This window comes from Emys orbicularis, chromosome 3 (assembly GCF_028017835.1).
Source record: "Emys orbicularis isolate rEmyOrb1 chromosome 3, rEmyOrb1.hap1, whole genome shotgun sequence".
Taxonomy (NCBI): Eukaryota; Metazoa; Chordata; order Testudines; family Emydidae; genus Emys; species Emys orbicularis.
Window position 1 is genome coordinate 134,534,994 of NC_088685.1, and position 20,737 is coordinate 134,555,730.

The following is a 20,737-nucleotide window of genomic DNA, read 5'->3' on the forward strand; positions in this document are numbered from 1 at the left end:
TGAGTTTTTTTTAATCCCTGTCTTTCAGCATTGACTTCAGTAGGGCAGGAAAATAGGAAAACGAACCCACTTGAGTTTCCACACATTCGTGCATCCCTAAATGACTGGTTCAGGGGTCTCATTAAATGAATGAGAAAAATGGTTACTTTCAAGGCTTTAAAAATACCTTTGTCAGCTGTGTTGCTTGTAGCTGCTTCAGACTGTCCACCAATGTGAACCCCTGCCAATTGTAAAGGATAATCAATGCTACCTGTGTTCGTCAGTGTCATCAGTAATAAAGGCACAATAATGCCCTCATTCTCAAAAAAGAGGAGCTTGTGTTCGGTCCAGCATTATAATGTCTGAAGCTCATCTGGAAATGATCCATCTGACCAGCCTAATACCACAAAGAATCCTCAAACAGTACTTCCTTTGTCTATCTGCAGTGGCCCAAGCACAGAGTCTTTATGCTAGTCATCAACAAAGACTCTCAATTGCACAGGAAATAACACTCATGCAAGATATACTCTTTAATGAAAGCCAATGTTGGTTCTTCCCTCTGTTGGTGTTGGATTGGGTGCAGATCTGGGGGGGGGGAAAGGAGTTTGATCCTCTTATATAGAATATTTTGCTTGATTGTGAGTGTTTTGGAGAAGCTTGTTATCGTTGTCTGGCTGTCTTTTGTTAATGGAACCGATCATTTATTTTTAGGGAGAATATTTAGATCTCAGTTTGTTGCCTGAGCCTGTGGCACATTTACCCCACGCCTTTAGGGATAGTGTAGCCAGCTGTGGGAGGATCATCATAGCAAAGGGTTGCACAGCATTGTATGCATGTCAGTACATACTTGGTCCTGCTAGTGAAGGCAGGGGGCTGGACTCGATAACCTTTCAGGGTCCCTTCCAGTTCTATGAGATAGGTATATCTCCATATATTTATTTGGCTGGAGCCAAGGATTGAGTCTGGAATATTTTAAACAAAATTTACATTATTTTGGTGGTGATTGATGTAAAGCACTCAGGGCTAAAGGCTTTTTCCCTAATCCTTCTTAAGATTTTATTGTAGCATTTGTTGAGGGCAATTGCGTTAAAATGATTCCATCCCATTTCAGTTTATTGTTCCTTTAATTGTAAACCGCACAAAATCCATGGGTTGATGTGACAATAAAAGGTCAATTCTTTGTTCTAACATAAAACTACTATAAGAAAGTGTACACAGAACGAATGATTATGAAACAATATACACATTTTGGCCCTACTACTTTCAGCTGAACTCTGAGGCAGTTGCTTCAGTATCTTTAAGATGCTCAAGAGCCAGTATCTCAATTTCCCAATCTATGGCACTTGAATGCAATGCTATGCCTCACCAACTCTGTTTTTTGGGAACTAGAAAATGTAACAAGTTAGAGCATGCGGCCACAAGATTATTGTTTTCCAGGTTCCTATTGATAGGAGTTTTAAATGCCATTGGGAGAAAGGGACATTTTCAGTCACATCAAGAGCCAGCAAAGTTGCCGTCCTCTTGTTCTCAAAATCCATAGGATTTGATATCATCTTCATAGTCAGAAATCCAGCAGTATTGAAAACAAAACATTAGTTTTCCTTTGATGTTTGAGATACCATTCTCTTCTCCATGCTTTCAATGTATTTAATCATTAGACTTATACAGGCTTTGAATTCAGAAAAGTAGGTACTTAGGCCTGGTCTACACTAGGAGTTTATGTCGAATTTAGCACCGTTACATCGAATTAACTCTGCACCCGTCCACACAACGAAGCTATTTAGTTCGACATAGAGGTCTCTTAAATTCGACTTCTGTACTCCTCCCCAACGAGGGGAGTAGCGCTAAATTCGACATGGCCATGTCGAATTAGGCTAGGTGTGGATGGAAATCGACGGTAATAGCTCCGGGAGTTATCCCACAGTGCACCACTCTGTTGACGCTCTGGACAGCAGTCCGAGCTCGGATGCTCTGACCAGCCACACAGGAAAAGCCCCGGGGAAATTTGAATTCCTTTTCCTGTCTGGGCAGTTTGAATCTCATTTCCTGTTTGGACATCGTGGCGAGCTGAGCAGCACTGGCAACGATGCAGCGCTCTCCAGCAGAGATGGCCATGCAATCTCAGAATAGAAAGAGGGCCCCAGCATGGACTGATCGGGAAGTCTTGGATCTGATCGCTGTGTGGGGCGATGAGTCAGTGCTTTCCGAGCTGCGATCGAAAAGACGGAATGCAAAGATCTACGAGAAGATCTCTAAAGCCATGGCAGAGAGAGGATACAGCCGGGATGCAACGCAGTGCCGCGTGAAAATCAAGGAGCTGAGACAAGGCTACCAGAAGACCAAAGAGGCAAACGGACGCTGCGGATCCCAGCCCCAGACATCCCGTTTCTACGAGGCACTGCATTCCATCCTAGGTGCGGCCGCCACCACTACCCCACCACCAGGGCCGGCTTTAGGCCGATTCAGCCGATTCGGCTGAATTGGGCCCCGTGCCAAGAGGGCCCCGCGCTGCAGCTCTCCACCCCGCCCCCAGCTCACTTCCCCCTCCTCCCCTCCCCCCCTCCCCTGAACGCTCCGCCCCCTCCCCGGCCCAGGGGCGGGCCGGCAGCAGCACAAGGTAAGCTGGGGTGGTGGGGGCGCGAGAAGGGCTCCGGGGAGGCACCGCCCGTTCCCGCCAAGCACGCAGGCCCGGGTCGGGTCCGGCCCGGTCCCCGCGGCGCAGCTCGGGTCCGGCCCGGCCCCGGCGCAGCTCCGGCCCGGCCCAGCTCCGGCCCGGCCCCCGTGGCGCGGCTCCGGGTCGGACCCAAGCCCGGCAACCCCGGCCGGAGCGCGGCTCGATTCCTGGGGGCGGGGCTTGCAGAAAGCCCCGCCCCCAGGAATCGGGCCCCGCTCTTGCTAAAGCCAGCCCTGCCCACCACTGACCGTGGACTCTGAGGATGGGATATTGTCGATGGCCAGTTCCTCGGAGATGTTAACGGACGGGGAAGATGAGGAAGGAGATGAGGAGGACGAGGCAGTCGACAGCGCTTACAACGCTGATTTCCCTGACAGCCAGGATCTCTTCATCACCCTTACAGAGATCCCCTACCAACCGTCCCCAGGCGTTAATCCGGACACAGAATCAGGGGAAGGATCAGTGAGTAAGTGTTTTAAACATGTAAACATTTATTTTTAACAGAACAGGAATATTAACAATATTAACAATGTGTTTTTCATGATTAGTTTGCCCTAGGTGCTTAAGGTTTCAGTCCTTGGCAGTGCAACTACTGGAAAAAAATCTAACAATGTCCGGTTTAGCATGATTGGTTTGCCCTAGGCGCTCTACTGTTTAGTCCCTGCCAGTGCAGCTACAGTAAAATCCGGTCTATATGTCCGGGGATAGAGCAGAAATCCTCCTGGGACATCTCCACGAAGCTCTCCTGGAGGTAGTTGGAAAGCCTTTGCATCAGGTTCCTGGGGAGAGCGGCCTTATTGGGTCCTCCGTGGTAGGAAACGTTTCCGCGCCAGGAGACAATCAAGTACTCGGGGATCATTGCCTTGCAGAGCATGGCGGCATACGGCCCTGGTCTTTGCAGGCTTTCCCGAAGCATCCTTTCTTTCTCGGTCTCTGAAATCCTCATCAGAGTGATGTCGCTCATGGTGACCTGCTTTGAATTAGGTAGGGGAATGTTAGTATTGGGACTGCTTGCCTGTTCCTTTACAGAACTATAACCGGCGGTTTACAGCCACGTGGTGGAGGCGGGAGAGGAGCAGCATACAGGGGTCTTTCCCTGGGACAGCCGCGAGGGGGTGGGACGGGGCAGAGTTCATGCTTGCCGGATTGCTGGCAGCAGGGACTGGCATTGCTTTGAACGTGAAAGGAGGCCAGTGCTGCTATTAAAGTTTTAAGCAGCCACAAGTCTACGGCTTACCATGTCAGCCTGTTCCCAAATTCCGCTGTCCTGCCCCGCTTGTCTGATCTGCACTGCAAGACCCCAGGCACTGAATGCGAAGGCCGAAAATTCGACCTTGTCCTGAGTGCGCATGTGATAGGTGCTGTGCATGGTCTTGTTCACAGAGAAAGACTATGTTCTTTGTTCACCAAAAAATTTATCTTTCTGAGGAATTCACTCCCTTTTTCCCATCCCACAGCTGCGACTGTCTCCCGACCTACCCTGGCATCACACTCCCAGAGGCTAGCGCAGATTAGGCGTAGGAAGAAGAGGACACGGGAGGACATGTTCTCGGAACTTATGGGCTGCTCCCGAGCCCAGGCAGCCCAGCAGACCCAGTGGAGGGAGAACTTGTCCCAAATCCACCGATCACACATGGAACGGGAGGAGAGGTGGCGGCAGGAAGACCAGCAGGCGACTCAAACGCTGCTTGGACTAATGAGGGAGCAAACGGACACGCTCCGGTGCCTTGTGGATGTTCTGCAGGACCGGAGGCAGGAGGACAGAGCCCTGCTGCAGTCTATCTCTAACCGCCCTCCCCCGCCACAAAGTCCCATACCCCCCTCACCCAAAGTCCCAAGAAGGAGGGACGGCAGAGTCCGTGAAAACTCTCACTCCACCCCTGCAGACTGCTCAAGTACCAGAAGGCTCTCATTCCCCAAAATTTGATAAGTCCTTTCCTTCCCGCCTCACCCAAGCCCCCGTCCCAGTTTCATCCCCCAGTTTCATGTGTAGTTGCTAATAAAAAATACGTTTCTGTTAATTACTGTTTCCATCATGTTCTTTTAGAGGAGAGTCTGTTTGGAGGGGGGGAAGGGGGTTGGTAATTGGACAGGACAGTTACCTTTACCAGGGTACAGATGCGGGGGCAGGTTCAGCAGCAAGGCACACACACATTGCAGTCACTAGTTACCCTGGTCAGTCTGGGCGGTGGTTTTCATGTTCTGTGTGTGGGGGGGCTATGTGACTTTGTGGCGGGGGAGGGCGGTTAGAGATCTTATGCAGCGGTCCTTATCCTGGATCACAGAGCCACGCAGCAGGGGATCTGTAACCGTCCTCCCCCTGCCACAAAGTCACATAGCCCCCACACACAGAGTCCCGAACAGGAGGGGTGGCAGGCTCCGTTGAAACAACCAGTCCACCAGTGCGGAGCCTGGTCCTTCCTGGAATTTAGAAGCGTCCTTTGCATCACTACACTACACCCGCTCCCCACCACAGTCTGCGTCCCAGGTTCAACACTTTACCGCGAAAACAGTAATAAAGAAAACGGTGTTCATTAACAAATTTCAAGTGATTTTATTTTTAAACGTGTGTTGGAAGGGGGGGAACGGGGTGAACGGGGTATGTAACTGGAGAGGATAGTGAACATTCACTGGGTAAAGAAACGGGGGCAGGTTCAGCTTCTCTGTAAACAAACTTAATAGTCACAGGTTACCCTGCTCACTCAGGAACCTAGCTTTCAAAGCCTTCCGGATGCACAGCGCGTCCCGCTGGGATCTTCTAATCGCCCGGCTGTCTGGCTGGGCGTAATCAGCAGCCAGGCTATTTGCCTCAACCTCCCACCCCGCCATAAAGGTCTCCCCCTTGCTCTCACACAGATTGTGGAGCACACAGCAAGCTGCAATAACAATGGGGATATTGGTTTCGCTGAGATCAGAGCGAGTCAGTAAGGTTCTCCATCTCCCCTTGAGACGTCCAAAAGCACACTCCACCACCATTCTGCACTTGCTCAGCCGGTAGTTGAAGAGTTCTTTTTCAGTGTCCAGGGCGCCTGTATAGGGCTTCATGAGCCAGGGCATTAGCGGGTAGGCTGGGTCCCCGAGGTTGACTATAGGCATCTCCACATCCCCAAGAGTTATTTTGTGGTCCGGGAAGTAAATACCTTCCTGCAGCCGTCTAAACAGACCAGAGTTCCTGAAAACACGAGAGTCATGAACCTTGCCCGGCCATCCGACGTTGATGTTTGTAAAACGTCCCCTATGGTCCACCAGTGCTTGCAGCACCATTGAAAAGTAGCCCTTTCGGTTAATGTACTGGCTGGCCTGGTGGTCCGGTCCCAGGATAGGGATGTGAGTTCCATCTATAGCCCCACCGCAGTTTGGGAATCCCATCGCGGCGAAGCCATCTATGATGACCTCCACGTTTCCCAGGGTCACTACCTTTGAGAGCAGTAGCTCAACGATTGCGTTGGCTACTTGCATCACAACAACCCCCACGGTAGATTTGCCCACGCCAAAGTGGTTCGCGACTGACCGGTAGCTGTCTGGCATTGCAAGCTTCCAGAGGGCTATGGCCACTCGCTTCTGGACAGTCATGGCTGCTCGCATCCGGGTGTCCTTGCGCTTCAGGGCAGGGGACAGCAACTCACAAAGTTCCAGGAAAGTCCCCTTCCGCATGCGAAAGTTTCGCAGCCACTGTGATTCATCCCAGACCTGCAGCCCCACTGCAGGTGGGACTATGCGGTCCCACCATTCCGTGCTTGTTTCCCGGGCCCAGAATCGCCGTTCCACAACATCAACATGACCCATTGCCACCATGATGTCCTCGGCACGGGGTCCCGTGCTTTCTGACAGGTCTGTGCCACTCTCAGACTTCAGGTCCTCACCGCGCTGCCGTAGCCTCCTCGCCCAATTTCTCAGCATCTGCCTCTGGGAAAGGTGGATGATAAGGTGCGAGGTGTTGACAACGGCCATAACTGCAGCGATGGTCGCAGCGGGCTCCATGCTCGCAGTGCTGTGGCGTCCGCGCTGTCACTGACCAGAAAAGCGCGCGAACTGATTTCCCGCCGGCGCTTTCAGGGAGGGAGGGCGGGAGTGACGGTTGGATGACGACAGTTACCCAAAACCACCCTCGACACATTTTTTTCCCCAGAAGGCATTGGGGGCTTGACCCAGAATTCCAATGGGCAGCGGGGACTGCGGGAACTGTGGGATAGCTGTCCACAGTGCACCGCTTCCAATGTCGACGCTTGCCCCGTTAGTGTGGACTCACAAAGTCGAATTACTGTCCTTAGTGTGGATACACACGTTCGACTTTAATATCGATTCCACATATTTGATTTAAGTAAAATCGAACTACTCTCATAGTGTAGACATACCCTTAGTGGGTTTGATTCTTCTTTACTTACTTGTTTTAAATATAGTATTGCCAACCTCAAGTGCACAAAAATCATGAATCAGGCACCAAAATATCATGTGATTGGCTTAAAAATCATGACATTTTAAAAATGATAAATTTGGGGTTATTTTTGTCTGCCTTCTGGTTTTTCAGCATTTGGGGTATGTTTTTAAACTTTTCTCTGCAACCTTGAGGACTAGAAACGTGCTATTTTTAAAATGAAAGTTGGGATTTCTGTATAATCCTGTGGCTTCAAGACTGGAGCTTTAAGATACCAGGTATCATGGCAACAATATAACACCACTGGATTTAATTGATCCCCCCCTCCCCCCCGATTCTCACCAGTGTAAGTGATAGGGCAAATTGAGGCAGGTGAGTTTAGCAAAGTCTTAGCTGAGGACAGATGACTTTCCACTTTGATTATCTTATGCCCTGTTTTGCACAAAGACTTTCCAATTTATCCTCTAATGAGGTCTAGAAATGATTCGTTCTGACATGCAGGGCCTCAGTTTGGTGCCAGCAAACTTTCTATCCTTGGTGATGATGGTGTCTGTGAAGCAGATGGCAGAGCATAACTTCATGGTTGTACTGTAAAGGAATCATTTCCCCCGAGCTTTGTTTTATAATTTTCAGCTTATTATTGCAATACCAGCAAGACCCTCAGTGAATTCCAGAGCTTGTTGATGAATTGGGGGGTTAAGGTGAAGGCACAAACATTTAAATAAATAAAATATTTAAATAAATCAATCCCAAATAAAGGTCAGAGATAATGCCTCTGTTTCCCAAACACTAACAGATTCTGCACCAAAATAATGGTCATTATAACCTGTAGCTTGCTTTCCAGATCTAAACAATTTCTCAATTGATTACCTAGTGTGATAGCAATGTAAACAGTTCATTTACTTCTGTTTTTAAATGAAGCAACTTTGAAGTACTTAAGATGCAATTTCAAAGCATCCGTATATAAAATATAAGGTAGCAATTGCTTTTTACCAGCCATCAGTTAAACTATTTGCTTTATTTTTGGCTTGCGTCACTGCAGGAAGGATACTTATGCTCAGTATAAACAATTACAGTTAATAACTAAACATAGTACTTGGCTGCTATGTACATTGCATATAGTTACATTTCCTAAGAAAAGATGTATTTTTGCTGTTTGTATTTTGCTGCTTAATAAACTGATGGATAGGCTGGTGGTTAAAAAAAAAAAAAGTTCCTTTAAAAGGTTGGTTAGAGAAGACTGCAGGATTATAGTGACTAACACAGAAAGGATAAAAGATTGTTTGGTTTTGAGAGAGGAGTAGCAGATGAGGCCAGCAACATTTTTATAAAACACCATCAGAACAAAGTATTTTGAAATGTCTGGTAGTAGAAATTAATTGAATGCCATGTACACTTGCAAGTATGAAACATAGTACATCTGAGAATTAATGAGACAGAGAGATAATACATTGACCTTTGAATTCCTTCATCTGTATTTCTTCCAAAAATAACCTCTATGACATCCTGAGGTCTAAGAAGGTAAGTGTAGGCTGGTGAAACAACTCGACACAAAAACACAGGGTTAGCCAGTCATGTTACGGAACAACAGTTAAACCATCGGAATGTAATAATGTTTTTCTTGATCAGTTCAAGGTTTCTAAGCCATAACTCTAGGTTAGACAATAGCCTCTCCCTGCCTGTTCCTAAAACAGTTGGTTTTTATACCCCCCTCCTGAAGCACCTGTGTAAGCCTGAGTTGTTAACTCCTTATTTGCCATGGTAGTGTCTCTGTACCCTGTCATACTTACTTACTAAAATGGTCTCATTTTTTCATGCACATTTGAAAAGACATAGGATGCCAAACACTGAACAAAAACCATAAGTAATCATTTGGGGCCTGTGACACTAAGCATTCATGCCCTGCACACCATTGTAATGATCTTTGTACAAAATATGCATTGTGTGGTATCATTTGAAAACTAATAACTCACTAGTCAATAATATCATAGTGAAATGTATGTAGTGACATTATATGTAAATATATGAATATCCCCTGTATGGGAGAGATTCCAGAAGACTGGAAAAGGGCAAATATAGTGCCAATCTATAAAAAGAGAAATAAGGACGACCTGGGGAATTACAGACACGTCAGCTTAACTTCTGTACCCGGAAAGATAATGGAGCAAATAATTAAGCAATCGATCTGCAAACATCTAGAAGATAAGTTAAAAGTAACAGTCAGCATTGATTTGTCAAGAACAAATCATGTCAAACCAACCTGATAGCTTTCTTTGACAGGGTAACAAGCCTTGTGGATAGGGGGAAAGTAGTAGACGTGGTATATCTTGACTTTAGTAAAGCTTTTGATACTGTCTCGTATGACCTTCTCATAAACAAACTAGGGAAATGCAACCTAGATGGAGCTACTATAAGGTGGGTGCATAAACTGGTTGGAAAACCGTTCCCAGAGAGTAGTTATCAGTGGTTCACAGTCATGCTGGAAGGGCATAACAAGTGGGGTCCCACAGGGATCAGTTCTGGGTCCTGTTCAATATCTTCAATGATTTAGATAATGGCATAGAGAGTACACTTATAAAGTTTGCGGATGATACCAAGCTGGGAGGGGTTGCAAGTGCTTTGGAGGATAGGATTATAATGAAAAATGATCTGGACAAACTGGAGAAATGGTCTGAAGTAAATAGGATGAAATTCAATAAGGACAAATGCAAAGTACTCCATTTAGGAAGGAACAATCAGTGCACACATACAAAATGGGAAATGACTGCCTAGGAAGGAGTACTACGGAAAGGAATCTGGACCACAAGTTAAATGAGTCAACAGTGTAACACTGTTGCAAAAAAAGCGAACATCATGTATTAGCAGGAGTGCTGTAAGCAAGATATGAGAAGTAATTCTTCTGCTGTACTCCACGCTGATTAGGCCTCAATTGGAGCATTGTGTCCAGTTCTGGGTGCCACATTTCAGGAAAGATGTGGACAAATTGGAGAAAGTCCAGAGAAGAGCATCAAAAATGATTAAAGGTCTAGAAAACATGACCTATGAGGGAAGATTTGAAAAAAATTGGGTTTTTTAACCTCTGAGGCTAGGACAAGAAGCAACGGGTTTAAATTGCAGCAAGGGACGTTTAGGTTGGATATTAGGAAAAACTTCCTAACTGTCAGGGTGATTAAGCACTGGAATAAATTGCCTAGGGAGGTTGTGGAATCTCCATTATTGGAGACTTTTAAGAGCAGGTTAGACAAACACCTGTTAGGGATGGTCTAGATAATACTTAGTCCTGCCATAAGTGCAGGGGATTGGATTAAATGACCTCTCGAGGTCCCTTCCAGTCCTATGATTCTATGATGTTGTTAGCACATGTTCAAAACCAGACAGCCCTGCCTAGGCAAAAGTTGTTAGACAGGCCTATCCTAAATCAAGGAATGTGTGTTCATCTCAATTTATGTATAAGTAGTAAATAGAACAGCAGGAATGGCAGGAAACAGAACAATTTGGATTTCAGCAAACACAAGTGGGGGAAGAAAGAGCATGGAGCCTCCTTCACCGCCAGACTCCATGTCGCCTTCTTTACTGCATGAATAAACTTTATTTTGAAGGGTAACTCCACTTCAGAGGTTCACTGGATTATAAAAGAAAGGGGCAGAGAACCCCAAGTTAACTCTAAGAAGACAAAGGCATCGACGCCTTTGGGCCTCTGGGAGAGATCCTAACCGAGGAAAGGGTCAATCACCATCTTGTTGGAAGATTGTGGGTGAGACAGGCCATCTTCAACAAAGCCTTGAACCAAAACTTGCTAGATTAAGTTTTAGACTTTTAGATGTGTGTTTTCACTTTTATTTGCTTGTAACCATTTTTAACTTTATCTCTTATACTTGAATTCACTTAAAATCCTACCTTCTTTTGTTAATAATCTTGTTTTATCTTTAATCTAAACCAATTCAGTGTTTTGTTTAAACTGAAATGTTCGGTAAATCCAGTTAAGTTAGCAAACTGTTGAATATTGATTCTTTACAGGGGCAACGGACCTATAATATCTGAACTATCCAGGAGAGGGCTGGACAGTGCAGAACACATTTTGGGGAAATTTGGGACTGGGAGTGTGTTGGGGTCACTGTGCAAGCAGTAACCAAGGCTGGTGAAAGCCAGAATGTGACTTGTGTGTGGCTGACAGGCTGCTGGAGTCAGAGCTGCTGGACCAAGGCTGCAGCTATACACAGACCCTCAGAAGTGTGATCTGCATGCTGGGAGGCTGTTTGTGAGCGGCTCACGTTGGGAGTTAGAACAGCAAAGTATTGTGTGGCACCCAGGGTTGCTGAGCAGGCAGTGACACAACCCCTCACTGGTCTGGATTGCACCCTGGAATGTGACAGGGCCTAGTTGTGCCATTTGGGCACAGTGTCTTTTTGTAGTCAGTGTGGCGATTGTCCTACACTAGGCAAGCACTAGGAGCAATTCTACCTCAGGAAGTTCACAGAGAGCGTCTCCTGCTGCTACCCCCCTTTGAAGGATACAGTACAACCCTCCCAATTGGGTGCCATGCCCACTTTATGGGCTGTTGGGCAGATTGGCATGGCCATGACCCCAACCTCTCCCCTCAGTGCCCTCCTTGGGGTATTGTGCACCCCAGAGGTGCGTGGTGAGGGCACTTCATCACAGGGAGAGCAATACTGAGTGATCTGTGAGCAGGAGGGTTTCTCTGTGAGTCCTGCACTCCTGTGTAAGGGCCAGTCACAATCTGGTCCCATTTTTATGGCTAGATTAATTTTAACAGTGATATGCAGTATAGTAAAGTTTGATATTGAAATGCCACATAAAATGCAATTGTTAGTGGCTTATTGGGCCTAAGTATTAGGTTAGGAATCTCATCTGGCCCACAGAGCCCTTCATCCTGCTGAGTTAGATAAAATGAGCACCATGAAGGTGGGTCTTTCAGAGGAGTCCTTAAATAATCAAGATCCTGTGTGCGCTGTGTGATCATTACAGGTCCCATGGCACTAGTAAGAGTTAGCCATGATGTCTTTGCCCAAAACTTCCCTTCCCCATAATATCTGCATTGAACTGTGTGCCAGTTGGTTGCTGTCCTCCACTTCAATAAGCAGCATATAAAGAAAAGTAATCCCGACCATTTGAACAGAAGCCATTGTAGTCAGTGGATAGCCTATTATACGGCAGGTAGTATAATTTTTTATAGCCCTGATCCATCTCATGTGAGTGAGGCCAGAAAATAATAGTCAATTTCCTACCAGCACTTTTGTGCCAGAGCTTTTGTTACAGCAATCACCATCAATTTGGGCTTGATTCCCTGTATATTGAGACTATATTTATACAGGAAAAGTCTCTCAAACCCTTTGACCTGAGTGCCACGACGCTGGCCAGAATCACTCTCCCTATCAATGAAGGAATCTTAGAACCAGCCAGAGTGCTATAATGAACCCCGGCCACTCTTCCTCCCACCTCCAACTATGTGGAAAAATGGTGTCAGGTGATGCCGAAAGGCTTCAAGCATTTTTATGCTCACCCAAATCCAGGGTCCTTGGTCATCCTGCAATGCAAGAGAAATCAAAGTTCACTAAAGGTGCTCCTAAGGACGAGCACACTAAGATGTTACATCTGTATGGACAGATTCAGACTGACTTATACACATGCAACTACCACTCTAACAAATTTGGTTAAAACGAGCAGCAGAGGGTAGGAATTTTCATAGAAGTCGACTAGTTTAGAATAATTCCTCTAGGAATACTGCATGGTTGCAAATCATAGGCTAAAACTTCCAAGGCTCACTGATTTAAAATTCCCAATTGAGGCCTGCAGGCTTAGCTTTGTATATCAACAGAAGTAAATAGTTTGACATTGTAGATGTCTCTGATGTTATCCAGTTCCAATCTGAGTAATTTAGAGCAAAATACTGTAGCAAACACTTACCTTTTTGATAAAGTATGTTATTTATCTTTCCTTGATGACCATCCAACTTTCTTTCTTTCAAGAAAAATGTAACCCTGTTTATTTGTTAAGTAATACCAACTTTTTGTACTTTTGTATTTAGCTGATAAATTTAGAAGGAAACTAGAAGAACTGGAGCGAGAGAAGAATTCTTTAAAATTTCAGCTTCCTTCCAGGCATCCTTCAATTATCAGCTTCTTGGACAGATTCAGTGCACAAGTTCAAGCAGCGTTGTACTGGGCTGGAGATCGGTAAGTTCACTGGAGCCTTATGACATGGAACTATATTTCTGTTTTTCTTGAAGTACTGTGTACAAGTTATGGCTAGATTTTAATATTTAATATTTAATATAAAATTTTAATTTTAATATTTGTTATAAACTATTCTTGTATTTCGAGAGACACTGTCAACTTGAATTATTGGAAACTGATTAATTATGAGAGATTTGTTTTCTGATGGGGCACCCTCTAAATTGTATGTCCTGAGTATTTTAAAAAAAATGTTCATGAGAGTTTTTCTATTCCCCTGCTGAAGACTAGGGCCTTGACTACACTTGCGAGTTACAGCGCTGTAAAACCACCCCCAGCGCTGTAACTCACTCCCCGTCCACACTGGCAAGGCATTTGCAGCGCTGTATCTCCGTGGTTGCAGCGCTGCATGTACTCCACCTCCCCGAGAGGAATAGCGAGTATTGCGCCGCCGCTGCAGCGTGGCGGTGCCAGTGTGGCCGCCCAATGCGCTGTGACTGGCCTCCAGAAGTATTGGGCAGTATCTCACAATGCCTGTTCTAGCCACTCTGGTCATCAGTTCAAACTCTACTGCCCTGGCCTCAGGTAACCAACCATGTGACCCTCCCTTAAAATTCCCTGGGAATTTTAAAAATCCCCTTCCTGTTTGCTGAGCCCAGCGTGGCGTGGAGTGCTATCAGCGAATCTTTCCAGGTGACCATGCCTCCACGTGCCAAGCGAGCCCCAGCATGGAGCAATGGCGAGTTGCTGGACCTCATCAGTGTTTGGGGGGAGGAAGTTGTCCAGTCCCAGCTGCGCTCCAGCCGTAGGAATTACGATACCTTCGGGAAGGTATCAAAGGACATGATGGAAAGGGGCCATGACCGGGACGCCCTGCAGTGCAGGATTAAAGTGAAGGAGCTGCGGAGTGCCTACCGCAAAGCCCGCAACGCAAACGGCCAATCGGGTGCTCCCCCCGCGACCTGCCGATTCTACAAAGAGCTGGATGTGATACTTGGGATTAACCCCACCTCCACCCCGAGCACCACCATGGACACTTCAGAGCCGGGGTGGGAGGAGGAGGAGGAAAACAGGAGTGAGGGTGGTGGGGCGGATGGAGATGCCCTGGAATCCCTGGAGCCGTGCAGCCAGGAGCTCTTCTCGAGCCAGGAGGAAGGTAGCCAGTCGCAGCGGCCGGTACTTGGTGGAGGACAAACAGAAGAGTAGGTTCCTGGTAAGCGTTTTTTTTTTCTGGAAGGAATTTTTTTGGTGTGGGCTCTTTGGGAGAGGAGGGTTAGGCATGCATGCCTAGATGCGGAATAGTGCATTGATGTGGTTTATCACATCGCGGTAATCGGCCTCGGTAATCTCCTCGAATGTCTCATCCAGAACATGTGCAATGCGCTTGCTCAGGTTTATCGGGAGAGCCACCGTGGTCCTTGTCCCAGCCAGGCTAACGTGTCCGCGCCACTGTGCTGCGAGGGGCGGGGGGATCATTGCTGCACACAGGCAAGCTGCATATGGGCCAGGGCAGAAGCCGCATTGCAGTAGAAGACCCTCCCTTGCTTCCCAGGTCACCCTCAGCAGCGAGATATCGTCCAGGACGAACTCCTGTGGAAAATGTTGGGACAGTGTTCAGTGTAGGTGCCCCCTACAGCTGTTGGCTCTCCCCAAGGCACAGAAACCCAGAGGACAGTACAGCCCTGAAACAGTCAGCCCCCCTTACTCACCATTTTGAGGCTCCCGTGGGTTGTGTGCTCTGTTTGGGACGGGAAAATTATGCTATTGTGTAGATAGACCCTGTGTGTGCCCTCCTTAAGTGCGGGGGAAATCATTACTCTGTCTGCTATAAACAATGCTGCCTCTGTTAAATGTTGCATTTTGCCTATACAGCTGCAACAACCTTGAGACCTCAGCCGTCCCTCTTATCGCTTGCTCAGAGACTGCAAAGACTCAGGAAGAGACCGCGAAAAACCAAAGAAGACGTGCTGCAAGAAGTGATGCGGCAATCTATTAAAGAGAATGAGAAACCACAGAACTGGAGGGAGAGAGAAAGCAGGATCTGCCAGGAAAACGCAGCGCACCGGCGGCAAAGCACGGAGCACTGGCAGCAAAGCACGGATCGGCTCATAAGCATCCTGGAGCGCCAAGCAGACGCTATCCAGGAGCTCGTAGCCATGCAGAAGGAGCAGTAACGCAAACGCCACCCCCCCCCCACAGCCCTTGTCCCAAAACTCTTGTGCCCCACTGTTACCTCCAACCCACTTTCCCCAACTTCCGGGTTCTTCACGCCACCAGCTGCCTCCAACACCAGTATCTTCACCACCCAGCCCTGAAAACCACGACCCTTACCCTCTGCACTCAACCCCCATCACCATGCAGTATAGCTATCCTGAAGTGCAACACTCACTGCACAGCACACCAGACAGGACATACGCGAATCTGTGATTGTACCGTTCCCCACTCCACCCCCTTGCCCTTTCTGATTCCCAAGCAGTTGTGTTTCTTTTCAATAAATAAATTTTCTTTTCAATAAATGGATTTTTTGGCTTTGAAAACATTCTTTATTATTGCATAAAGTAAAAGATTCCTTAGCCCAGGAAATAAACAGGCACTGCAAGTCTGCTTAGCAAACACTGATTCCTAAAGATTGGAACTACTGCACTTCACTCCCGTGCAGGGCACCAGATATCACTGCTGGTTTTCAGTCTCAAATTGCTCCCTCAAGGCATCCCTAATCCTTGCAGCCCTGCGCTGGGCCCCTGTAATAACCCTGCTCTCTGGCTGTGCAAATTCAGCCTCCAGGTATTCAACCTCGGAGGTCCATGCCTGAGTGAAGCTTTCACCCTTCCCTTCACAAATATTATGGAGGGTACAGCATGTGGATATAACCGCGGGCATGCTGTGTTCGGCCAAGTCCAGCTTCCCATACAGAGATCGCCAGCGGCCCTTTAAACGGCCAAAGGCACACTACACAGTCATTCGGCACTGGCTCAGCCTGTAGTTGAACCGTTCCTTGCTGCTGTCAAGGCTCCCTGTGTAGGGTTTCATGAGCCACGGCATTAACGGGTAAGCGGGATCTGCAATCACAATGGGCATTTCAACTTCCCCTACTGTGATCTTCCACTCTGGGAAAAAAGTCCCGGCCTGCAGCTTCCTGAACAGCCAAGTGTTCCGAAAGATGCGTGCGTCATGCACCTTTCCTGGCCAGCCAGTGTTAATGTCAATGAATCGCCCACTGTGATCCACAAGCGCCTGGAGAACCATAGAGAAATACCCCTTCCGATTAACGTACTCAGATGCTAAGTGGGGTGGTGCCAGAATAGGAATGTGCGTCCCATCTATCGCCCCTCCACAGTTAGGGAAACCCATTTGTGCAAAGCCATCCACTATGTCCTGCACGTTACCCAGAGTCACGGTTCTTCTGGTTAGGATGCGATTAATGGCCCTGCAAACTTGCATCAACACGATTCCAACGGTCAACTTTCCCACTCCAAACTGGTTTGCGACCAACCGGTAGCTGTCTGGAGTGGCTAGCTTCCAGATTGCAATAGCCACCCGCTTCTCCACTGGCAGGGCAGCTCTCAATCTCGTGTGCTTGCGCCGCAGGGTGGGGGCGAGCTCCTCACACAGTCCCATGAAAGTGGCTTTTCTCATCCAAAAGTTCTGCAGCCACTGCTCATCACCCCAGACTTCCATGACGATGTGATCCCACCACTTGGTGCTTGTTTCCCGAGCCCAAAAGCAGCGTTCCACGGTGCTGAGCATGTCCGTGAATGCCACAAGCAATTTCGTGTCGTACGCGTTACGCGGCTCGATAGCATCGTCGGACTCCACACTCTCACTGTCACTTTGGATCTTAAGGAATAGTTCGACAGCCAAATGTGACGTGCTGGCGAGGCTCGTCAGCATATGCCTCAGCAGTTCGGACTCCATTTCCCGCAGACAGATCGCGCTGCACAGAAACCGTTGAAAGATGGCGCCAAAGGTGGACGGAAACAAAGGGATTTCTGGGATGCGAAGCGATGCATCACGGGGCGTTGGGACAGGACCCAGAATGCCCCGCACCCACGCCCCCTTCCCACAACCCACGGCGCCAGAATGGGAAGAGGTGCTCTGTGGTATAGCTGCCCATAATGCACCGCTCCCAATGGCGCTGCAGTTGCCGCAAATGTGGCCACGACAGTGCTCTGGCAGCTGTCAGTGTGGACAGACTGCAGCGCTTTCCCTACTCAGCTGTACAAAGACAGGTTTAACTCACAGCGCTGTACAGCTGCAAGTGTAGCCAAGGCCTAGAAGTGTCTTTTGTGCAGGTCTGAGAGCAACAGTACCAACCACGGTCAGACCTAGTTCTTGCTTTTCACTCTTGTCTCTGTGCACATGACTCTCTGCTCTCTTTTCAGATTCAGTTTGGCTATTGCTTTTATTGTTAAACACCTTTTTTTCATTTGTGGTCTTTTGCATTTGACAGCACTTTGTATATACTTTCTCTGTTTTGCTGATAGAGTGTACTCTTCCTCAGGCTCTGCAAGAAGGTGTTTAAAAATCTTTTAGGCACAGTAATAGTTTAAATAGGGCTAGCTGGAAAAAAAAATCTGTTTTGTGAAAAATGTTGAAGTTTTAAGACTTGTTTTTGTTCCACAGTGGAATAAAATCAAGGTCTTTTGAATTTTTCATGGGAAAAAAAAAAAGAGAGAAAGAGGAGCAAGAGAGAAACACTCAGCCCAGAACAGCCATAGCTTGCTGGTTAGGGATGTGGGAGATCCAGGTTAAAGAACCTAGGTCTCCCATATCCCAGGTGAGTGCCCTAACCACGAAGCTATTGGCTATTCTGGGCTTAGTTGGTCTGTTGGTCAATCGATCTATCTGGTTTTGATGGCAGCTATACCACAGAGCACCTCTTCCCATTCCACACTGGATCAGAGAAAACTTTTCCACATAAATTTCATCAGAATTAATATATTTCTGTGAAAATGTTTATGAAACAAAAAAAGCATTCAGGTGCACCTAAAAGCATCATTCCAACAGGCCCTCTTGACTGCTTGTTCAAAACATTTCTTTTTTTTATTACCCATTTCCTCCTCTCTTCACTAACTTTGATGTTGTATTGCATCCATCCTACACCGTGTGTCTTTTTTTTCTCTCTCTGTTTGATGGTATCATTTGTAATCCAACATTGCTTTTTCATTCTCCTTAATCCCATTTGTTCTCCAGCAATCTCTGTGATAGACTCCCGAAATAAAGTCTACTCTTCCTCCATGGTAGAATATTTTTTGGAAATCGCTACAGGGTAACTATTAGCAATCACTTCATCATGAAGCTTATCACCATTGAAGCATTTTGATGCAATAGATATCCATCTGTGGAACTCTATTAAATGGAACATCATTGTTGCTATTAAGAGTCATTGATCAGTTTCTGGAGCAAGATTAGCACTTCTAAATATATGTACCTCCCGGATGAGTTTAGTCAAGAATTTCTGAACTAGAAGTGATCCAAGGTTACCCTGTCACCCAATGGATAGTTAAATGTATACATATGGCGATTCTTGTGCTGAAACCAGGTAGCTGTTAAAAATAGGCCATATGTAAGAAGCAAATTCTAATAGATACACACCATTATCGATTTCTCTTCCAGTAAGCTGTGTGGTCCCAGTACCACCTCAAATCTAATTCTGTCATGGCCAATTCTTGTGTTCATATCTCCGAAGGTGGCAATATGAACTTGGGGTGATGTATTAGATACAGTGTCATCTAACATGGCATAAAAGCATCTTTTTCAGCATCAGGGCTTGCCTCAAGTGGAGCATACCACACGTCCTACCTTCAAACTGAAAATAGCAGCTATCAGGTGTCGAGAATAAACCTGCCAAGTCAATAATACAGATTTTGTCCTCGGGGACAAAACCAGAGCAACACCAGTGTGCCTATCAGATGTATTGCAGGCATCCAACAATTGAAAAGTCTGACCCACTATGAATCAGAGCTGTGCTCTTGGTGTTCAAATTCCACCCTGTCTCCTGTGTGCTGCTTATATCAGCTTTCAACCTTTTCAGTTCTTCAGCCAGGAGAGAATCATAGAATATCAGGGTTGGAAGGGACCTCAGGTGGTCATCTAGTCCAACCCCCTGCTCAAAGCAGGACCAATCCCCAACTAAATCATCCTAGCCAGGGCTTTGTCAAGCCTGACTGTAGAAACTTCCAAGGAAAGAGATTCCACCACCTCCCTAGGTAACCCATTCCAGTGCTTCACCACCCTCCTAGTGAAAAAGTTTTTCCTAATATCCAACCTAAACCTCCCCCACTGCAACTTGAGACCATTACTCCTTGTTCTGTCATCTGAGAACAGTCTAGATCCATTCTCTTTGGAACCCCCTTTCAGGTAGTTTTTATAGAATATCGGGGTTGGAAGGGACCTCAGGAGGTCATCTAGTCCAACCCCCTGCTCAAACAGATCCCCACCAAGATGTAAACAACTTAATTCAAAAATGAATCCAGCAAAAAACAAGCTGGTGATGTGAGAGGAAGTGATGCTTTCAGTCAAACAATTATAAAACGATAAAGCACCTTGTTTTGACAATATTCCATCAGATCTGCTAAAGGTTGGTGGCCTGGATTTAGTTCACTGGCTTCATAGAGTTGTCTTAAGAGTTTGGGAAACTGGGTGCATTCCAGAAGATTGGAAAAGGGACTGCCATCATTTAAAAAAAAAAAAAAAAAAAAAAGGGTCATCAGTTTGTTCAAACTGTAGGGAAATAATGCTGCTGTTAGTCCCAGGGAAGGTGTTCATGGTCTTACTACTGAACTAACTGATATATTGTGTCAGCCAAAAAAAAGAGACAACCAGTGTGGTTTCCATACAAGTCAATCTAAGATCCATGCTATATATGTGTGACAAAGTGGGAATGTTCTTAATGTTTTCTCTGAGTGGGGTGTCTCGGTTTCCCCTATGCAGTTCTTAAGTATCTAGGTGGTGGGATAAAGGGGTGTGATTGTTGCAGAGCCCGAGAGGGCCAGTGCGATGGTGCCTGCACAGAGAATGGCCGACACCCTGTCTCCTGGCAACTGATGGCCTGGGCCTCTCCTCTGCAAAGGTGCCAACTGAAGGTGTTGGAGAACAGAGATCAGGTGACCTCCTGGCCCGGGAAAGAGCAAAAGGCGAGAGGAGGGGCTGGAGAGTTGTCAGTTTGGAGCTGGCTGGGAAAATGGAGGGGAGGCCAGACAGGGCTGTGGCCTCCCTAGCCCCCCAAGATGGACCTGGCTGAGGGGGTTCTGTTGTCTGTATCTGCAAGACCTGCCTTGGACTGTGTTCCTGTCGTCTAAATAAACCTTCTGTTTTACTGGCTGGCTGAGAGTCATGGTGAATCGCAGGAAGCCGGGGGTGCAGGGCCTTGTTTCCTCCAAACTCTGTGACAATATGCTCTGTAGAATATTACTGAAAAACAAATAGAGTGACAAAAGAAAGTTAACATTGTGTTTATAGACTTTGCAGCTGCTTTTGACTTAGTGCATTGATCAGTACTGTGGATACTATTATGCC

General features: G+C 46.9%; 1 protein-coding gene across 1 annotated transcript in view; it reads left to right on the forward strand.

Annotated features, from left to right (window-relative positions):
- The window catches only part of DISC1 (DISC1 scaffold protein), a 314,498-nt gene that overhangs the window by 49,614 nt on the left and 244,147 nt on the right, over nt 1-20,737 (forward strand). The window contains 2 exon segments of the mRNA XM_065401455.1: nt 13,075-13,204; nt 17,893-17,953. Of these exon segments, the coding sequence (XP_065257527.1) occupies nt 13,075-13,204; nt 17,893-17,953 (191 nt within the window).